Here is a 16,561-nt window from a genome sequence, read left to right as displayed (position 1 = left end):
ACCACTCAACGTTCAAAATCCATCTCTGCTTTGATTTCTGATGCACAAATCCTCTCCAGAGTCCAACACAGCAGCAGCCAACCCCGGGGAGATAATTTACCCTGGTGAGAGACTTTTGTAGCCTTCCAAACCAACCAATGCAAAACCTCAAGGTGTTGATCTAGCCACCAGAAAGAAAAAGTCATCAAAACATCTCAATCCAGAAGCATCCTGGAAACCAAACCCAAGCAACCCAAGACAGAGCAGATTCAACTGCATCCTCAGTTTGGTGCTCTTTAGGCTTTTTTCTGGTTTGGTTTTTATTCATCTCTTATTTTTCCTTTCTTTTCCTCTCCAGACTTTTGCATTTCTTTCGCTTTCAAAGGACTTTTTGCAGTCCTGTTGTACACACACACAAGCAAGATGGCTACACCAAGCCAGTGCAGAAGTGGGGAAGGAAAATAAACAACCAAAAAAAACCCCCACAACCCCCCCAAAGGAACCACAAACCCAAAGGAAAGGAAAAGAAACCCAACAACAGCTCCGTGCCGATGACATTGGTGGACTACAGCCAACAGCAAGGTCTCAATCCTCAACGGGGCTGAAGCTTTCAAGCAAGGTTGATCCATCAGGGCAAGAGGACCTTCAGGAGGTGGTGTCTGTGAGGTGTTGAACCATACTTGAAGCCAACACAAAAAAAAAAAATACCCCAAACAAAACCAACCCAAAAGATACAAAACCCAAACCATGAAGCCAGTTTCCAAGCTAGGACAAAGAGGTTTGGAACTTCGAGGTTGCGCTCCCAGCTTCAACCAAAGCATTGTTCGGAGAGCGGCGGTTGCGGTGGTGGGGAAGGGAAGGGAGGAGAAGAGGTGGGGAGGGGGTGGTGGTTTGGTGGTTTTTTTCCTTTTCCTCCCCAAAAAGAGGCCTCAATCTCCATAATCCAGCCCGAGAAAAGCAAATCACATCCATGAAGAAGGCTTTTTTTCCCCCCCCCCTCTCCAAAGCTCCCCAAAAGCGAGAAACCAAAAGAAAAGGAGGGAACCAAAAAAAAACCAAACAATCAGCCCAGTGGTTGTCAAGTCCTTAGGAGTTCAGGAGGGGGCAGGCAGGAGTCCAACATATAAAACTGGACTTCAAAATCCAGAATTCAGCTCAGGAACAGCTCCATGCACTTGTACTGTTTGTTTGTCTTTCGTTTGGTTGTCTATTTCCTTCCTTTCGTCGTTTGGTTGAGGGTTGGGGGTGGGTTTTTTTTATCCTCCATTTATCCTTTTCTGTCTGTTGGGTTTTTTTTTTTTGTTGTCTCCCCTCCCCTCCCAGGGTGACTCCATGCAAAACACCAAAGCTGGAGCTGAAGGAGCTACCTTATCATATTTTTAACTCCACTGTTTGATCTTCTATGGGGTTTTTTTGAGGAGGAAAACAACCACTCCGCGGTCCATCCCAGGCGGTGTCTTTGGAAAGAACTGGTAACAAAACAACAAAAAAAAGAAGCAAAATATCTTGGGTTTCCATCTTTTTTTTTTTGTGTCTTTGTTCTTTTTTTTTGGTTTTTGTTTGTTTTCCTTTTTTTTTCTTTTTTAAGCTTTCTTCACTTTTGGAACTAATTTCCTACCTAACCCAAGGGCAGCTTTTCGCAGCTGACAGCTCAGTAGCGCACAAGAAGGAAATCATAAACTCACCCAAGGACCAACCCCTTCCCTCCCTCCCCCTAAAAAACAACCCCCCACCCCCCCCCCCCCCAAACCAAAACTCAAAAATGAAAAGGGTTTGTTTTTTTTTTTGACTTGGCCAAATGGAATTTTGAGTGCATGCATTTGGGTTGCATATTGCTACCAAAAGATGGAAAAAAAAACCCACAAACCCAAACCCCAACCCCAAACAACCTCAAAGAACAATGAAATTATTGTTATTAATAATAATAATAGGAGTAATAAAATTATGGAATGTGGGAAAGAGGCTGGGTTGGAAAAGAGGTAAAAAGAAGTATGACCAAGAAGAAGAAAAACAACAAAACCAAACCCAACCTATGACCAAGAAGTAAAAATAACCCTAACAAAACCCTAACCCAACCTATGGCCAAGAAGAAGAGAACAAAACCAAACCCAACCTATGACCAAGAAGAAAAAATAACCCAAACAAAACCAAACCCAACCTAAGACCAAGTAGAAAAAATAACCCAAACAAAACCAAACTCAACCTAAGACCAAGAAGAAAAAATAACCCAAACAAAACCAAACTCAACCTATGACCAAGAAGATAAAAACACCCTAACAAATCCAAACCCAACCTAGGACCCAGAAGAAGAAAAAATAACCCAAACCAACCCAAACCCAATCTATGACCAAGAAGAAGAAAAAAAAACCCTCCAACAAAACCAAACCCAACCTAAGACCAAGAAGAAAAAAAACCCAACAAACCCAAACCCAACCTATGACCAAGAAGAAGAAAATAAAACCCTAACAGATCCAAACCCAACCTATGACAAAGAAGATGAAAACAAAACCCCCAAACCAAATCCAACCTATGACCAAGAAGAAGAAAAAAATAACCCTAACAAACCCAAACCATGACTAGGAAGAAGAAAAAAAACCCCAAACCCAATCCCAACCTATGACCAAGAAGAAGAAAACAAAACCCCAAACCCAATCCCAACCTATGACCAAGAAGAAGAAAACAAAACCCCAAACCCAATCCCAACCTATGACCAAGAAGAAGAAAACAAAACCCCAAACCCAATCCCAACCTATGACCAAGAAGAAGAAAAAATAACCCAAACAAAACCCAAACCCAACCTATGACCAAGAAGAAAAAAACCCCAACAGACCCAAACCCAACCTATGACCAAGAAGAAAAAAAAACCTCAAAATCAAACCCAACCTATAAACAAGAAGAAGAAAACAAAACCCCAACAGACCCAAACCCAACCTATGACCAAGAAAACAAAACCCCAACAAATCCAAACCCAACCTACGAACAAGAAGACAAAACCCCAACAAATCCAAACCCAACCTATGGCCAAGAAGAAAACAAAATCCCAAAATCAAACCCAACCTATGAACAAGAAGAAGAAAACAAAACCCCAACAGACCCAAACCCAACCTATGGCCAAGAAGAAAACAAAATCCCAAAATCAAACCCAACCTATGAACAAGAAGAAGAAAACAAAACCCCAACAGACCCAAACCCAACCTATGACCAAGAAAACAAAACCCCAACAGACCCAAACCCAACCTATGACCAAGAAGAAAACAAAACCTCAAAATCAAACCCAACCTATGAACAAGAGGAAGGAAACAAAACCCCAACAGACCCAAACCCAACCTATGACCAAGAAGAAAACAAAACCCCAAAATCAAACCCTACCTATGACCAAGAAGAAGAAAACAAAACCCCAACAGACCCAAACCCAACCTATGACCAAGAAGAAAACAAAACCTCAAAATCAAACCCTACCTATGAACAAGAGGAAGGAAACAAAACCCCAACAGACCCAAACCCAACCTATGACCAAGAAGAAAACAAAACCTCAAAATCAAACCCAACCTATGAACAAGAAGAAGAAAACAAAACCCCAACCCAACCTATGACCAGGAAGAAAACAAAACCTCAAAATCAAACCCAACCTATGAACAAGAGGAAGGAAACAAAACCCCAACAGACCCAAACCCAACCTATGAACAAGAAGAAAACAAAACCCCAACAGACCCAAACCCAACCTATGACCAAGAAGAAAACAAAACCTCAAAATCAAACCCAACCTATGACCAAGAAGAAGAAAACAAAACCCCAACAGACCCAAACCCAACCTATGACCAAGAAGAAAACAAAACCTCAAAATCAAACCCAACCTATGAACAAGAGGAAGGAAACAAAACCCCAACAGACCCAAACCCAACCTATGAACAAGAAGAAAACAAAACCCCAACAGACCCAAACCCAACCTATGACCAAGAAGAAAACAAAACCTCAAAATCAAACCCAACCTATGAACAAGAAGAAGAAAACAAAACCCCAACAGACCCAAACCCAACCTATGACCAAGAAGAAAACAAAACCTCAAAATCAAACCCAACCTATGAACAAGAGGAAGAAAACAAAACCCCAACAGACCCAAACCCAACCTATGACCAAGAAGACAAAACCCCAACAAATCCAAACCCAACCTATGGCCAAGAAGAAGAAAAAAACCAACCCCAAACAACCCCAAACCCAACAAAACAACCCCTAAATAATAATAATCATCATCATAACAACAACAATAATAATAAATCAAGCTCTAAAGGGTGATGATAAGAGATATATCAATGCTATTATCCATAAAAACCTTGTTTAGTCATAAAAAAAATCGCTTGCTTTGTTTTGTTTTGTTTAAATATGAATATTATAGTCTGCTTCTCGTGGTTAGGAAATGAAAGAGTCTCTCTGAATCAAAACAAAAAAAAAAGAAAAACCAAAAAGCAGGGTTGCCTTCTTTTTTTACTACAACTCCATATCCTGAGCTTCGTCTTCCGAGAAGTCGGACATGGAGCTCTCGGACGAGCTGTCGCCGGTGCCTTCTTCCTGCTCTTTTAGTGCTTCTTCTGTTGCATATTTCTGAATGTACTCTGTGGGCAGGGGGAGAAAGGCAAAAGGTAAGCAGCAAGGTCTGTATTGAGGAGCTGGAGCAAGGGTTTGAGGCCAGCAGCAGTAAGTTGAGGGGTTCCCAGCTTTGAGGACCAAGTCTGAGCTCAGGAGCTGCATTAGAAGCAAAATGAAGCCAGCCAGGCTACTTCAGAAGTGCTGTGGTCTTCTCCAGCCTCTTCATGTCAACATCTCACAAGGTTGGAAGAGAACTCCAAGCTCAGCCACTCCAACCTAGCACCCAGCCTTAGCCAATGGCACTAAGTGCCCCAGCCAGGCTTTGCTTCAACACCTCCAGCCACAGAGACTCCACCACCTCCCTGGGCAGCCCATTCCAATGCCAATCACTCTCTCTGACAACAACTTCCTCCTCACAGCCAGCCTAGACCTCCCCTGCCACAGCTTCAGGCTCTGTCCCCTTCTTCTGTTGCTGCTTGCCTGGCAGCAGAGCCCAACCCCAGCTGGCTACAGCCTCCCTGCAGGCAGCTGCAGGCAGCAATGAGCTCTGCCCTGAGCCTCCTCTGCTGCAGGCTGCACCCCCCCAGCTCCCTCAGCCTCTCCTCACAGGGCTCTGCTCCAGGCCCCTCCCCAGCTTTGTTGCCCTTCTCTGGCCCCTTTAGCCTCTCACCAGCCTTGCTGCCCTTCTCTCAACACCTTCTCTGGCTCCTTTAAGCACTGAAAGGATGCCCAGGTGGTCTCCCTGGGTGCTTTCTCTTCTCCAGGCTGAATAATTCCAACTCACTCAAGCCTGGCCTCACAGCAGAGAGCTTCCAACCCTTCCATCATTGCTGTGGCTGCCTACAGGTCCATGTCTCTGCTGTGCTGAGGACTCCAGAGCTGGACACAAAGAGCTGAGTGTTTAAAGCAACAGGGAAGAACAAGCCTCACTGAAGCCAAAGCTGAGAGTCAGACAGAAGGACAGTCAGAGAAGGCAGAGCAGAATACTAGTTGAAGGAACTAGTAGAAAGAAACTTGGGGGTGCCCCAGGCTGTGTTTCCAAAGCACAACTCTCACAACCTGCTTCAGACCAAGAAGGAGCTGCAGGGAGCCAGGCCAGCACGCTGCAGGTGCCTGATGCAAACCACATCACATAGTGGGGTCTGAACCACGCTGGCTTTCTGCAGCTAGAGCAGCACCTTGAACTTCAGCCAACAGCAAGCAGCAGAACTGGTTTGACTGGGATTCCTGCAGGCAGGTAAACCAACTGCTGCCAGCTGAGGCCTGGGCAGCTTTCGAGGCCACCTCTGTGCAGAGGAACAGGGCAAAAAGTGCCTCAGTCAGGCTTGGCTTCAACACCTCCAGGCACAGCAACTCCACCACCTCCCTGGGCAGCCCATTCCAATGCCAATCACTCTCTCTGACAACAACTTCCTAACAACATCCAGCCTAGACCTCCCCTGCCACAGCTTCAGGCTGTGTCCCCTTGTTCTCTTACTGCTTGCCTGGCAGCAGAGCCCAACCCCACCTGGCTACAGCCTCCCTGCAGGCAGCTGCAGGCAGCAATGAGCTCTGCCCTGAGCCTCCTCTGCTGCAGGCTGCATCCCCCCAGCTCCCTCAGCCTCTCCTCACAGGGCTCTGCTCCAGGCCCCTCCCCAGCCTTGCTGCCCTTCTCCAAACACCTTCCAGCACCTCAACATCTCTCTTGAATTGAGAGGCCCAGAACTGGACACAGCACTCAAGGTGTGGCCTGAGCAATGCTGAGTGTTTGGGTTTCATCTCAAGAGTCACAGAAGCTACAGACCTCAGGCCACATCTCCAAGCCTCCTCCCATCCCTGCACCACCACACATCTGCTCTATGTGCTCATAACTAAAAAATGAGGAGAAGCAGCAATCAATTATGCATCTGCTCTTGTGAGCTTCCCAGAGCAGAGGAGCTGCTCCAATCCATCCCATCAGTTTAGCATCTCCAAGGCTATTTTTACACCCACTAGAGCATGAGGCTCAACAGTTGGTGAGCTTCATCTTCTCCTCGGCACGCAAGCCTGGAGAAGAGACAGCAGAGGCAGGACTCTTGGGTGTCTGGAACACCAGCCACGTTGTAAGCACTTAAAGCTCCTTCTAGACCACCTTCAGGATGGAAATGAGGGAGGAGAATATCCTTGTGATCACAGGATGAGAGAGTTGGGCTTGGTCAGCCTCCCTGTGGGATGTCCTCAGATTTTTGGTGAGCCACTGCAGCATTTTGGCTGGAAAAGACCAAGCCCAACCACTCTCTAACTCTAGTCTCAGCACCAAACCATGTCCCTCAGCACCACACCTCTGCAGCTTTTAAACACTTCCAGGGATGGGGATTCAGCCACCTCCCTGAGCAGCCTGCTGTAGTGTTCTGAGAACCCTTTCAGTGGAGAAGTTTCTTCTAATGTTCAACCTAAACCTCCACTGCTGCAACCTGAAGCCTCTTCCTCTCCCTCACTATCCCCTGGGACAAGAGACCAACTCCCACCTGACACCAATCTCCTTCCAGAAGGTCTCCCCTCAGCCTCTTTTTCTCCAGACCAAACACCCCCAGTTCCCTCAGCTGCTCCTCACAAGCCTTGTGCTCCAGACTCCTCAGCTATGTTGCCTTTCTTTAGCCCTGCTCCAGCCCCTCAAAGTCCTTCTTGCAATGAGAGATGCAAAACTGAACCCAGTACTCAAGGTGTGACCTTATCAGTGCCCAGTCCAGGGGAACAATCCCTGCCCTACTCCTGCTGGCCACACTCTTGCAGACCCAAGCCAGGATGCTGGTGGCCTTTTTGGGCACACATTGGCTCATCTGTTGACAGCAGCAGAAGCTCTGAGCTGCCTTGGAGCTCCTGCTGTTGGCCAGCAGCAGTCTGTTTGTCTTTTTAGCTCCATCAAAGCACAGAGGACATACAAAGTGCCCCCTGTGCTGGCCCTGGAGATTTTAATCTGACAAACTGTTTTGCCTGGAAGCTTTGTCACACAAAAAGCAAGCAGCCAGTGGACTTGAGGATACTGAGCAGGCCAGATCTGCAGGGCAGCTCTTCTGATCCTGTCATGGAGCTGTCAGAGGAGTCAAGCAGAGTGAACTGAGTAACTCAACACTGAACTCACAGTTGTGACTGGCCTCATTTGTAGTTTCACCCTCAAATGAAAAGCTGCAGCTGATGAAGAGTCATTTCAGAGAGTCAGTGGATCACAGACTGGTTTGGGCTGGAAGGGACCTTAAAGATCATCTAGTCCCTGCTCATGGCAGTGGTTTGGAACACCTCCCACTAAACCAGGTTGCTCAAGGCCTCATCCAACTTGACCATCAACACTTCCATGGAGGGGGCATCCACAATCTACCTGGGCAACCTGTTCCAGTGTCTCACCATCCTCACTGGGAACAATCTCACGTCAGAACAAAGTGACTCCAGGTTTAACTGCTCTAGAGTGATGCAGCAGAGCTGATGGAAGAGAGATGTTGAGATACTGGAAAGTGTTTGGAGCAGGGCAGCAAGGCTGGGGAGGGGCCTGGAGCAGAGCCCTGTGAGGAGAGGCTGAGGGAGCTGGGGGGGTGCAGCCTGCAGCAGAGGAGGCTCAGGGCAGAGCTCACTGATGCCTGCAGCTGCCTGCAGGGAGGCTGTAGCCAGGTGGAGTTGGGCTCTGCTGCCAGGCAGCCAGCAACAGAACAAGGGGACAGTCTCAAGCTGTGGCAGGGGAGGTCTAGGCTGGATGTTGTTAGGAAGTTGTTGTCAGAGAGAGTGATTGGCACTGGAATGGGCTGCCCAGGGAGGTGGTGGAGTGGCTGTGCCTGGAGGTGTTGAAGCCAAGCCTGGCTGGGGCACTTAGTGCCATGGTCTGGTTGCTTGGGCAGGGCTGGGTGCTAGGTTGGCCTGGCTGAGCTTGGAGCTCTCTTCCAACCTGCTTGATTCTATGATGCCATCACTAAATTCCAAGTCCTTATGGGATTCTTGAGCTCTCCAAGCAGGAGCAAGCTCTCACAAGACTCAGTTAGGAATGCTGCTACACAACAGGAGGGCGATGAGATTGTGTGGCTCATGGAGGTTCTCCTTGCTGGGCAGGCCTTGGCAGGGCTCCCACAGACAAACATGTCCTAGAGTTATTCAGTAACCAAAAGAGGAAACAAAACCCCCATCAATCAGGTGGTCATGGTCTCTCAAAAACTTTGCCCAGGCCAAACCTGGGCCAAGGGCTGTAAATTTGGCACTACTGGATTAAATGTTGATCACAGAATGGTAGCTGTTGGAAGGGATCTCTGAAGATCAGAGTCCAACCTCCCTGCCACAGCAGCAGCAGCCAGGACAGGCCACACAGGAAGGCATCCAGATGGGTCTTGAAAGTCTCAGAAGGTGGAGACTCCACAACCTCTCTGGGTAAGCTGCTCCAGGGCTTCATGATCCTCAGAGGCAAGATGATTTTCATGATGTTGAGGTGGAAGCTTCTGTGTTCCAGTTTGCATCCTCTGTTTCCTGTCCCATCACAGGACACCACTGAAAGGAGGCTGGCACCTCCCTGACACCCACTCTTCAGGTGGCTATAAGCAGTAACAAGATCTCCTCTCAGCCTTCTCTTCCCCAGACTGAACAGCCCCAAGTCTCTCAGCCTTTCCTTATCAGACAGATGTTCCAGTCCCTTCATCATCCTCATAGCCTCTGTTAGGCACTCTCCAGCATATACCTGTCCCTCTTGAACTGGGGAGCCCAGAACTGGACACAATACCCCAGGTCTGGTCACAGTAGGCCTGAGAGGGAAGAAAACCTTCCTTGACACACTCTTCTACATGTGCCCCAGGAATCCACTGGCCTTTGCCACAAGGGCACACTGGTGTCCCATGGATCACTTATTGTCTGTCCACTGGGACTCTGAGGTCCTTCTTCATGGAGTTGCTTTCCAGCAGGTCAACTTAAAGCCTGGATGAAGCACTTAGTGCCATGGTCTGGTTGACTGGACAGGGCTGGGTGCTAGGTTGGACTGGATGAGCTGGGAGGTCTCCTCCAACCTGCTTGATTCTATGGTTATGATTGGCCAGGGCTGGGTGCTAGGTTGGACTGGATGAGTTTGGAGGTCTCTTCCAACCTGGCTGATTCTATGGTTCTATGAACTTCTCAGCTGCATGGGATTGTTCCTCTCCAGGTGTAAGACTCTACACTGACCTTGTTTGAACCTCCTTAGGTTTCCTTTTGCCCTTGATGTTGTTGCTGAATCAGGGGAGAAACAAAGTCCCTGGCTTTGCCACAGCTTTGTCACATCAGGAGATGGTGTCCTGCTCCTGCCTGCAGGCAGCTGACTCTAGGGCTGGCAGAATGCAAATTTAAAGCACAATTTTGGGTTTTTTTCATCCTATTTCTGATGTTTGAAAGATTAACTCACTTTGTGTCTCACTCACCTGCTTGCTAGGTCAGTTTTATCTCCAGATTTTTCCAAGGTATTTGAGAGTCCTTCCTGGAAGCCTTCCCTGATTCCAAGGAGGTGCTGACTCTACTCTTCAGCCTTGTCTAAGCTGTACTTGCAGGAGACAACACAGCAGCACCTTCACTGGTTCTGCCTGTGCTCACCTACCCTCACTGGTCACTGTTAATGTTTAGCCTGGGCAGCCCCAGCTGGGTTACACATCTCTGACCACATCCTGCTCACCCTGAGCACAGGAGAAACCACTCCCTGGCCCTCTGAAGGCACCTTGGACATGTCAAAGCTGATAACTCCATTCACTACTCTCAATTCAGCTCCTCCAGATCTTTCACTTTCTCCACTTAAGGCACATCTCAGCACAGAAGAGACGTGGACCTAGTGAAGCAGGACCAGAGGAGGCCACAACGATGATGGGAGGGCTGGAAGCCCTCTGCTGTGAGGCCAGGCTGAGAGAACAGAGGTTGTTCAGCCTGGAGAAGAGAAGGCTCCAGGGAGATCTGGAGCCCCATCCCTGGAGGTGTTTAAGGCCAGGGTGGATGAGGCTGTGGGCAGCCTGACCTAGAATAGGGTGTCCCTGGGCATGGCAGGGGGGTTGGAACTAGATGATCCCTTCCAACCCTGACTGATTCTATGACCTTCTGGTGGCCTTTCAGGACTTAAAAGGGGTTGAGAAGAAAGCTGGGGACAGACTTTTGAGCAGGGCCTGTTGTGACAGAACAAGTGGTGATGATTTGAAACTCAAGAGAGAGAGATTTAGGTTGGAGAGAAGGAAGAAATTCTTTATTGTGAGGGTGGTGAGACCCTGGAACATACTGCTAAGAGACATGGCAGGTGCCACATCCCTGGAAGTCTTTCAGGTCAGGCTGAGTCTCTGAGCAACCTGCTCTAGTTGAAGATGCCTCTGCTCCCTGCAGGGGCTTGGACTAGAAGACCTATCCAACCCCCCAAAACATCTGTGGTGATCCTCAAGAGCATCTGGCCTTGCTACACCCTTTGAGCCCTGACTGGTGTGCAGCTTTCTTGACTAGCAGCCTTTGAACCAGGCATAGCAGCAGTAAGGTTTGGCTTTGACTAGGAAGTAATGAGGAACCACAACTTGGTGGTGCAGTCTCCATCTCTGGAGTCATTCAACACCTGCCTGGCCTCTGTCCTGTGCAACTTCCTCTAGGTCAACCTGCTCTGGATGTGGGGCTGGACTGGATGATCTCTAGAGGTTCCTTCCAACCTCTGCCAGTTTGTGATTCTGTGACCTGCTGACAGTTCCTGCTGCCTCCAGCGGCATCAACGATGCCTTGATGGCTGCCCTCAGATCACAGAGGTGCCACAAAGCTACTGCCCAGCCAGGAACTCAGCAACTGGATGCTCCCACTTCAGTTGAACACTTTTCCTTGACCCTGCCTTAGCTGAGCACCTTTTCATAGAGTCATAGAATCAACCAGGTCAAGGAGAACACTTCCCAGTACCTCAACATCTCATAGTATCATATCATGGAATCACAGAACCAAGCAGGTTGGAAGAGACCTCCAAGCTCATCCATAGTCCAACCTAGCACCCAGCCCTGGCCAAGCAACCAGACCATGGCACTAACTGCCCCAGCCAGGCTGTGCTTGAACATTCCCAGGGATGGTGACTCCAGCACCTCCCTGGGCAGCCCATTCCAATGCCAATCACTCTCTCTGACAACAACTTCATCCTCACAGCCAGCCTAGACCTGCCCTGGCACAGCTTCAGGCTCTGGCCCTTCTTCTGGCCTTGGCAGCAGAGCCCAACCCCAGCTGGCTACAGCCTCCCTGCAGGCAGCTGCAGGCAGCAATGAGCTCTGCCCTGAGCCTCCTCTGCTGCAGGCTGCACATCCCCAGCTCCCTCAGCCTCTCCTCACAGGGCTCTGCTCCAGGCCCCTCCCCAGCCTTGCTGCCCTTCTCCAAACACCTTCCAGCACCTCAACATCTCTCTGCAATGGACGAGCCCAGAACTGGACACATTGCTCAAGGTGTGGCCTGAGCAGTGTTGAGTACAGAGGAAGAATAACCCCCCCTTGTCCTGCTGCCCACACTGCTCCTGAGCCAGCCCAGGATGCCATTGGCTCTGCTGCCCATCTGGGCACACTACCAAATCATTTCTCTAGGTTGAGAAACTGAGGTTCTCCAAATTCAGATCAATCCTAACTCAGCTTTGCTTCCAGCCTGCCCTTAGGGTCTGGTAATGATTTAAACCTCACACGTGGCAGCAGCAGCAGCAGCAACAACAGCAGCAGCAGCAGCTCACCCACCTCTTCACTTCAAAATGGACAGAGACCTTGCAAGACTTTGAAAGGTCACTTCCACCCTAAAGTGTTCTATGATTGGTGATTGACTGAGAACAAAGACCTCATTCCTCCAGGGTGGGACTCAGAGCAGCTAACCCCAGGCCACCACTCAGTCCATACATGTGTTAATTTCCTGTCCTTACCTTTAATTTTCTGTTTGTACTCTTCTGGTCGGTGGAGGTACATGGCTGCAGCGTCACCATTTAGAGGATCTATAGGGTTGGGATAGGCCAGCAGCTGGGGCAGGAACGATTCAAATATATTGGTGAGATCTGGAAGGCAAAGACAAAAGTTGGTCATGGCCACAGATCCAAAGTCAACCTGATTAATCATCCCACGAGGCAAAGAAAACAAGCAAAACAAGCTAGGAGCAGGTGTGGAGCTGCTGGAGGGTAGCAGAGCCCTGCAGAGGGACCTGGCCAGGCTGCATGGGTGGGCAGAGGCCAAGGGGATGAGACTGAACAAGGCCAAGTGCAGGGTTCTGCACTTTGGCCACAGCAACCCCAAGCAGCACTGCAGGCTGGGGCCAGAGTGGCTGAGAGCAGCCAGGCAGAGAGGGGCCTGGGGGTGCTGGCAGAGAGGAGCTGAAGCTGAGGCAGCAGTGCCCAGGTGGGCAGCAGAGCCAATGGCAGCCTGGGCTGGCTCAGGAGCAGTGTGGGCAGCAGGACAAGGGAGGTTCTTGTGCCCCTGTGCTCAGCACTGCTCAGGCCACCCCTGGAGTGCTGTGTCCAGCTCTGGGCTCCTCCATTGCAGAGATGTTGCAGTACTGGAAGGTGTCCACAGGAGGGCGACAAAGCTGTGAGGGGCCTGGAGCAGAGCCCTGTGAGGAGAGGCTGAGGGAGCTGGGGGGGTGCAGCCTGCAGCAGAGGAGGCTCAGGGCAGAGCTCATTGCTGCCTGCAGCTGCCTGCAGGGAGGCTGTAGCCAGGTGGGGTTGGGCTCTGCTGCCAGGCAAGCAGCAACAGAAGAAGGGGACATAGCCTGAAGCTGTGCCAGGGCAGGTCTAGGTTGGATGTTAGGAGGAAGTTGTTGGCAGAAGAGAGTGACTGGCATTGGAATGGGCTGCCCAGGGAGGTGCTGGAGTCACTGTCCCACAAGATTGGATGAGGCACTTAGTGCCATGGTCTGGTTGATTGGCTAGGGGTGGGTGCTAGGTTGGCCTGGGTGAGCTTGGAGGTCTCTTTCAGCCTGGTTGATTCTATGATTCTAAGGAGTGTTCAGTTCCTCCACTCCAAGGCCATTCTGGGGCAACAGGCACAAAGAGGAACCCAGGAGATTCCATGTAAGCAGAAAGAAGAAAACAAAATCTTCACTCTGAGGGTTGTGAAACATTAGAGAAGTCTGCCCAGAGAAATTATGGATTGTCCATCCCTGGAAGTGCTTCAAGGACAGGCTGGGCAGGGCTCTGAATAAGCTGATCTAGTTGAAGATGTCCCTGCCCATGGAAAAAGGGTTGTAGCTAGATGATCTTGAACTGTCCTTTTCAATCAAAAGAGTTCTGTGATTCTAGGAGTGGATTGAGTGACCTTTTTGTGTGAGATTTATGGGATATTTTCACCTCTCTGCCATGAAAGAGGAGTTTGTGAAAACACTTCCACATGAAAACCTTGTTATTCTCTTGATCTTGGCCCTGCAAAGAGCCTAAAACCTCAGGAAAACAACCAAGAGCTGACTTAAGATCATGGAGCTGTGTTATGTTAACACACCAAACACACCTTGATGTGATCAACCTTCAGGGAAAACACCAAACTCACCGTAGAGAGCTGTCCAAGTCTGATTGATTACATCTAGACATACAGTTCCTGACCTGAAACACATGGAAAAAGATGGAATTAGAGACAATCACACTCAAGAAATACTCTGGGGATGTAAGAGAACTTAACCCTCCCTCTCCCCCTGCCCCACTGTTAAAGGCAAGCTCTGATTTATCCCTTCTGCAGTTACAAAGCCTTTAAAACCATCAATCCTCACCCTCACCTCCAAAGAAAATTAACTGGAACCTTAACTGAATGATTTGGTCCATATGGAAAGACTAAAGCAAAGGTGGCTGCCAGGGTTTCCCTCCCCCTTAAAGTGGGAGAAGCAAAGCAAAGCAAAAGAGGGGAGAAGCAAAGCAAAGCAAAAGAGGGGAGAAGCAAAGCAAAGCAAAAGAGGGGAGAAGCAAAGCAAAGCAAAAGAGGGGAGAAGCAAAGCAAAGCAAAAGAGAGGAGAAGCAAAGCAAAGCAAAAGAGAGGAGAAGCAAAGCAAAGCAAAAGAGAGGAGAAGCAAAGCAAAGCAAAAGAGAGGAGAAGCAAAGCAAAGCAAAAATGAGGAGAAGCAAAGCAAAAGAGAAGCAAAGCAAAGCAAAAGAGGAGAAGCAAAGCAAAGCAAAAGAGGAGAAGCAAAGCAAAGCAAAAGAGGAGAAGCAAAGCAAAGCAAAAGAGAAGCAAAGCAAAGCAAAAGAGAAGCAAAGCAAAAAAGAGGAGAAGCAAAGCAAAAGAGAAGCACAGCAAAGCAAAAAAGAGGAGAAGCAAAGCAAAGCAAAAAAGAGAAGCAAAGCAAAGGAGAAGAAGCAAAGCAAAAAAGGAGAAGCAAAGCAAAAAAGAGAAGCAAAGCAAAGCAAAAGAGGAGAAGCAAAGCAAAGCAAGAGAGGAGAAGCAAAGCAAAGCAAAAGAGAAGCAAAGCAAAAAAGAGGAGAAGCAAAGCAAAAGAGAAGCACAGCAAAGCAAAAAAGAGGAGAAGCAAAGCAAAAGAGAAGCACAGCAAAGCAAAAAAGAGGAGAAGCAAAGCAAAAGAGAAGCACAGCAAAGCAAAAAAGAGGAGAAGCAAAGCAAAAGAGGAGAAGCACAGCAAAGCAAAAAAGAGAAGCAAAGCAAAGGAGGAGAAGCAAAGCAAAGCAATAGAGGAGAAGCAAAGCAAAGCAAAGCAATAGAGGAGAAGCAAAGCAAAGCAAAGCAATAGAGGAGAAGCAAAGCAAAGCAAAGCAATAGAGGAGAAGCAAAGCAAAGCAAAGCAATAGAGGAGAAGCAAAGCAAAGCAAAAAAGAGAAGAGAAGCAAAGCAAAGCAAAAAAGAGGAGAAGCAAAGCAAAGCAAAAAAGAGGAGAAGCAAAGCAAAGCAAAAAAGAGGAGAAGCAAAGCAAAGCAAAAAAGAGGAGAAGCAAAGCAAAGCAAAAAAAGAGAAGCAAAGCAAAAAAGGAGAAGCAAAGCAAAGCAAAAAAGAGGAGAAGCAAAGCAAAGCAAAAAAGAGGAGAAGCAAAGCAAAGCAAAGCAAAAAAGAGGAGAAGCAAAGCAAAAGACATGGCCAAACATCCCCCACTCTGGACTTTTTTGATTGGTGCAAGCACCCTGAGCTCCTCAGGAAGCCAAAGGAAAGGTTAGGAGTGAGACAAATCCCTCTGCCAAAAAAGCCAGAGCCCACCTGAGGGATCTACTTACGCTTCGTCGATGTTGGGATGGAAAATTTTATTCATGAATCCTGCAAAGAGAGAGACTGGTAAATAACAGACAGCAAGAGCAGAGGGGAATCTACCAGGCAAGGACTCAAAGGAAACTCAGCCTCAGCTATATATAGCTACATAACCTTTACAACACACAGGTAACGTTCTGCCCCTTGGGGTCCTCTGTCCATCTCCTCAAAACCCTGCAGACCTCCCTGCTTCCAGTGCAGAGCCCTCCACAAAAGGTTCTCTGATGCAGTAGAGCCACAGAATGGTTTAGGTTGGAAGAGACATGGATGAGACTCTGGCAGCCTGCTCTAGGGTAGGGTGCCCCTGCCTGGGGCAGGGGGTTGGAACTAGATGATCCTTGTGGTCCCTTCTGACCCTGACTGATTCTGTGATTCAAAGGATCATTCAGTTCCATCCTGCCCCTGTTCTAGTGGGAGGTGTCTCTGCCTATGCCTGAGCAATGTTCTGCCCCTCAGGGTCTTCTGTCCATCCCCTCAAAACCCTGCAGACCTCCCTGCTTCCAGTGCAGAGCCCTCCACAAAAGGTCCTCTGAAGCAGTAGAGCCACAGAATGGTTTAGGTCAGAAGGGACCTGGATGAGACTCAGCCCAGGCTGATCTAGGGTAGGGTGTTGCAACCCCTAGGATCTAGGGATTGAAACTAGATGGTCCTTGTGGTCCCTTCTGACCCTGACTGATTCTCTGATTCTATCCTTATAGCAGAGGTGCTCCAACCCTTGGATCACCTCTGTGGCCCTCCTCTGAAATCACTCCAAGAGTTCTACACCCTTCTTTTGCTGGGGACACCAAAACTGAACACAAACAAGGATCACAACCAAGAGCTGAGTGCCAGCATGGTTGCCCACCTGG

General features: G+C 48.7%; 1 protein-coding gene across 2 annotated transcripts in view; it reads right to left on the bottom strand.

Moving 5' to 3' along the window:
- Positions 1–264: 264 nt before the first annotated feature.
- The window catches only part of UBE2H (ubiquitin conjugating enzyme E2 H), a 66,450-nt gene continuing 50,153 nt past the window's right edge, over positions 265–16,561 (bottom strand). Inside the window, exons 4-8 of one of the 2 annotated variants that reach the window (XM_064142773.1) lie at positions 15,683–15,722; positions 14,022–14,074; positions 12,413–12,541; positions 4,453–4,589; positions 265–1,448 (exon numbers count right to left, since the gene is read on the bottom strand). In XM_064142773.1, the coding sequence (XP_063998843.1) occupies positions 4,465–4,589; positions 12,413–12,541; positions 14,022–14,074; positions 15,683–15,722 (347 nt within the window). In that variant the 3' untranslated portion in view covers positions 265–1,448; positions 4,453–4,464. Of the gene's footprint in view, positions 1,449–4,262; positions 4,590–12,412; positions 12,542–14,021; positions 14,075–15,682; positions 15,723–16,561 lie in introns of those variants that run through there. The other variant, XM_064142772.1, reaches the window with a different exon arrangement.

Source organism: Pogoniulus pusillus, chromosome 4 (assembly GCF_015220805.1).
Source record: "Pogoniulus pusillus isolate bPogPus1 chromosome 4, bPogPus1.pri, whole genome shotgun sequence".
NCBI lineage: Eukaryota > Metazoa > Chordata > Aves > Piciformes > Lybiidae > Pogoniulus > Pogoniulus pusillus.
The sequence above is the reverse complement of the archived record's forward strand: the minus strand, read 5'-3'. Positions and strand labels throughout refer to the sequence as shown.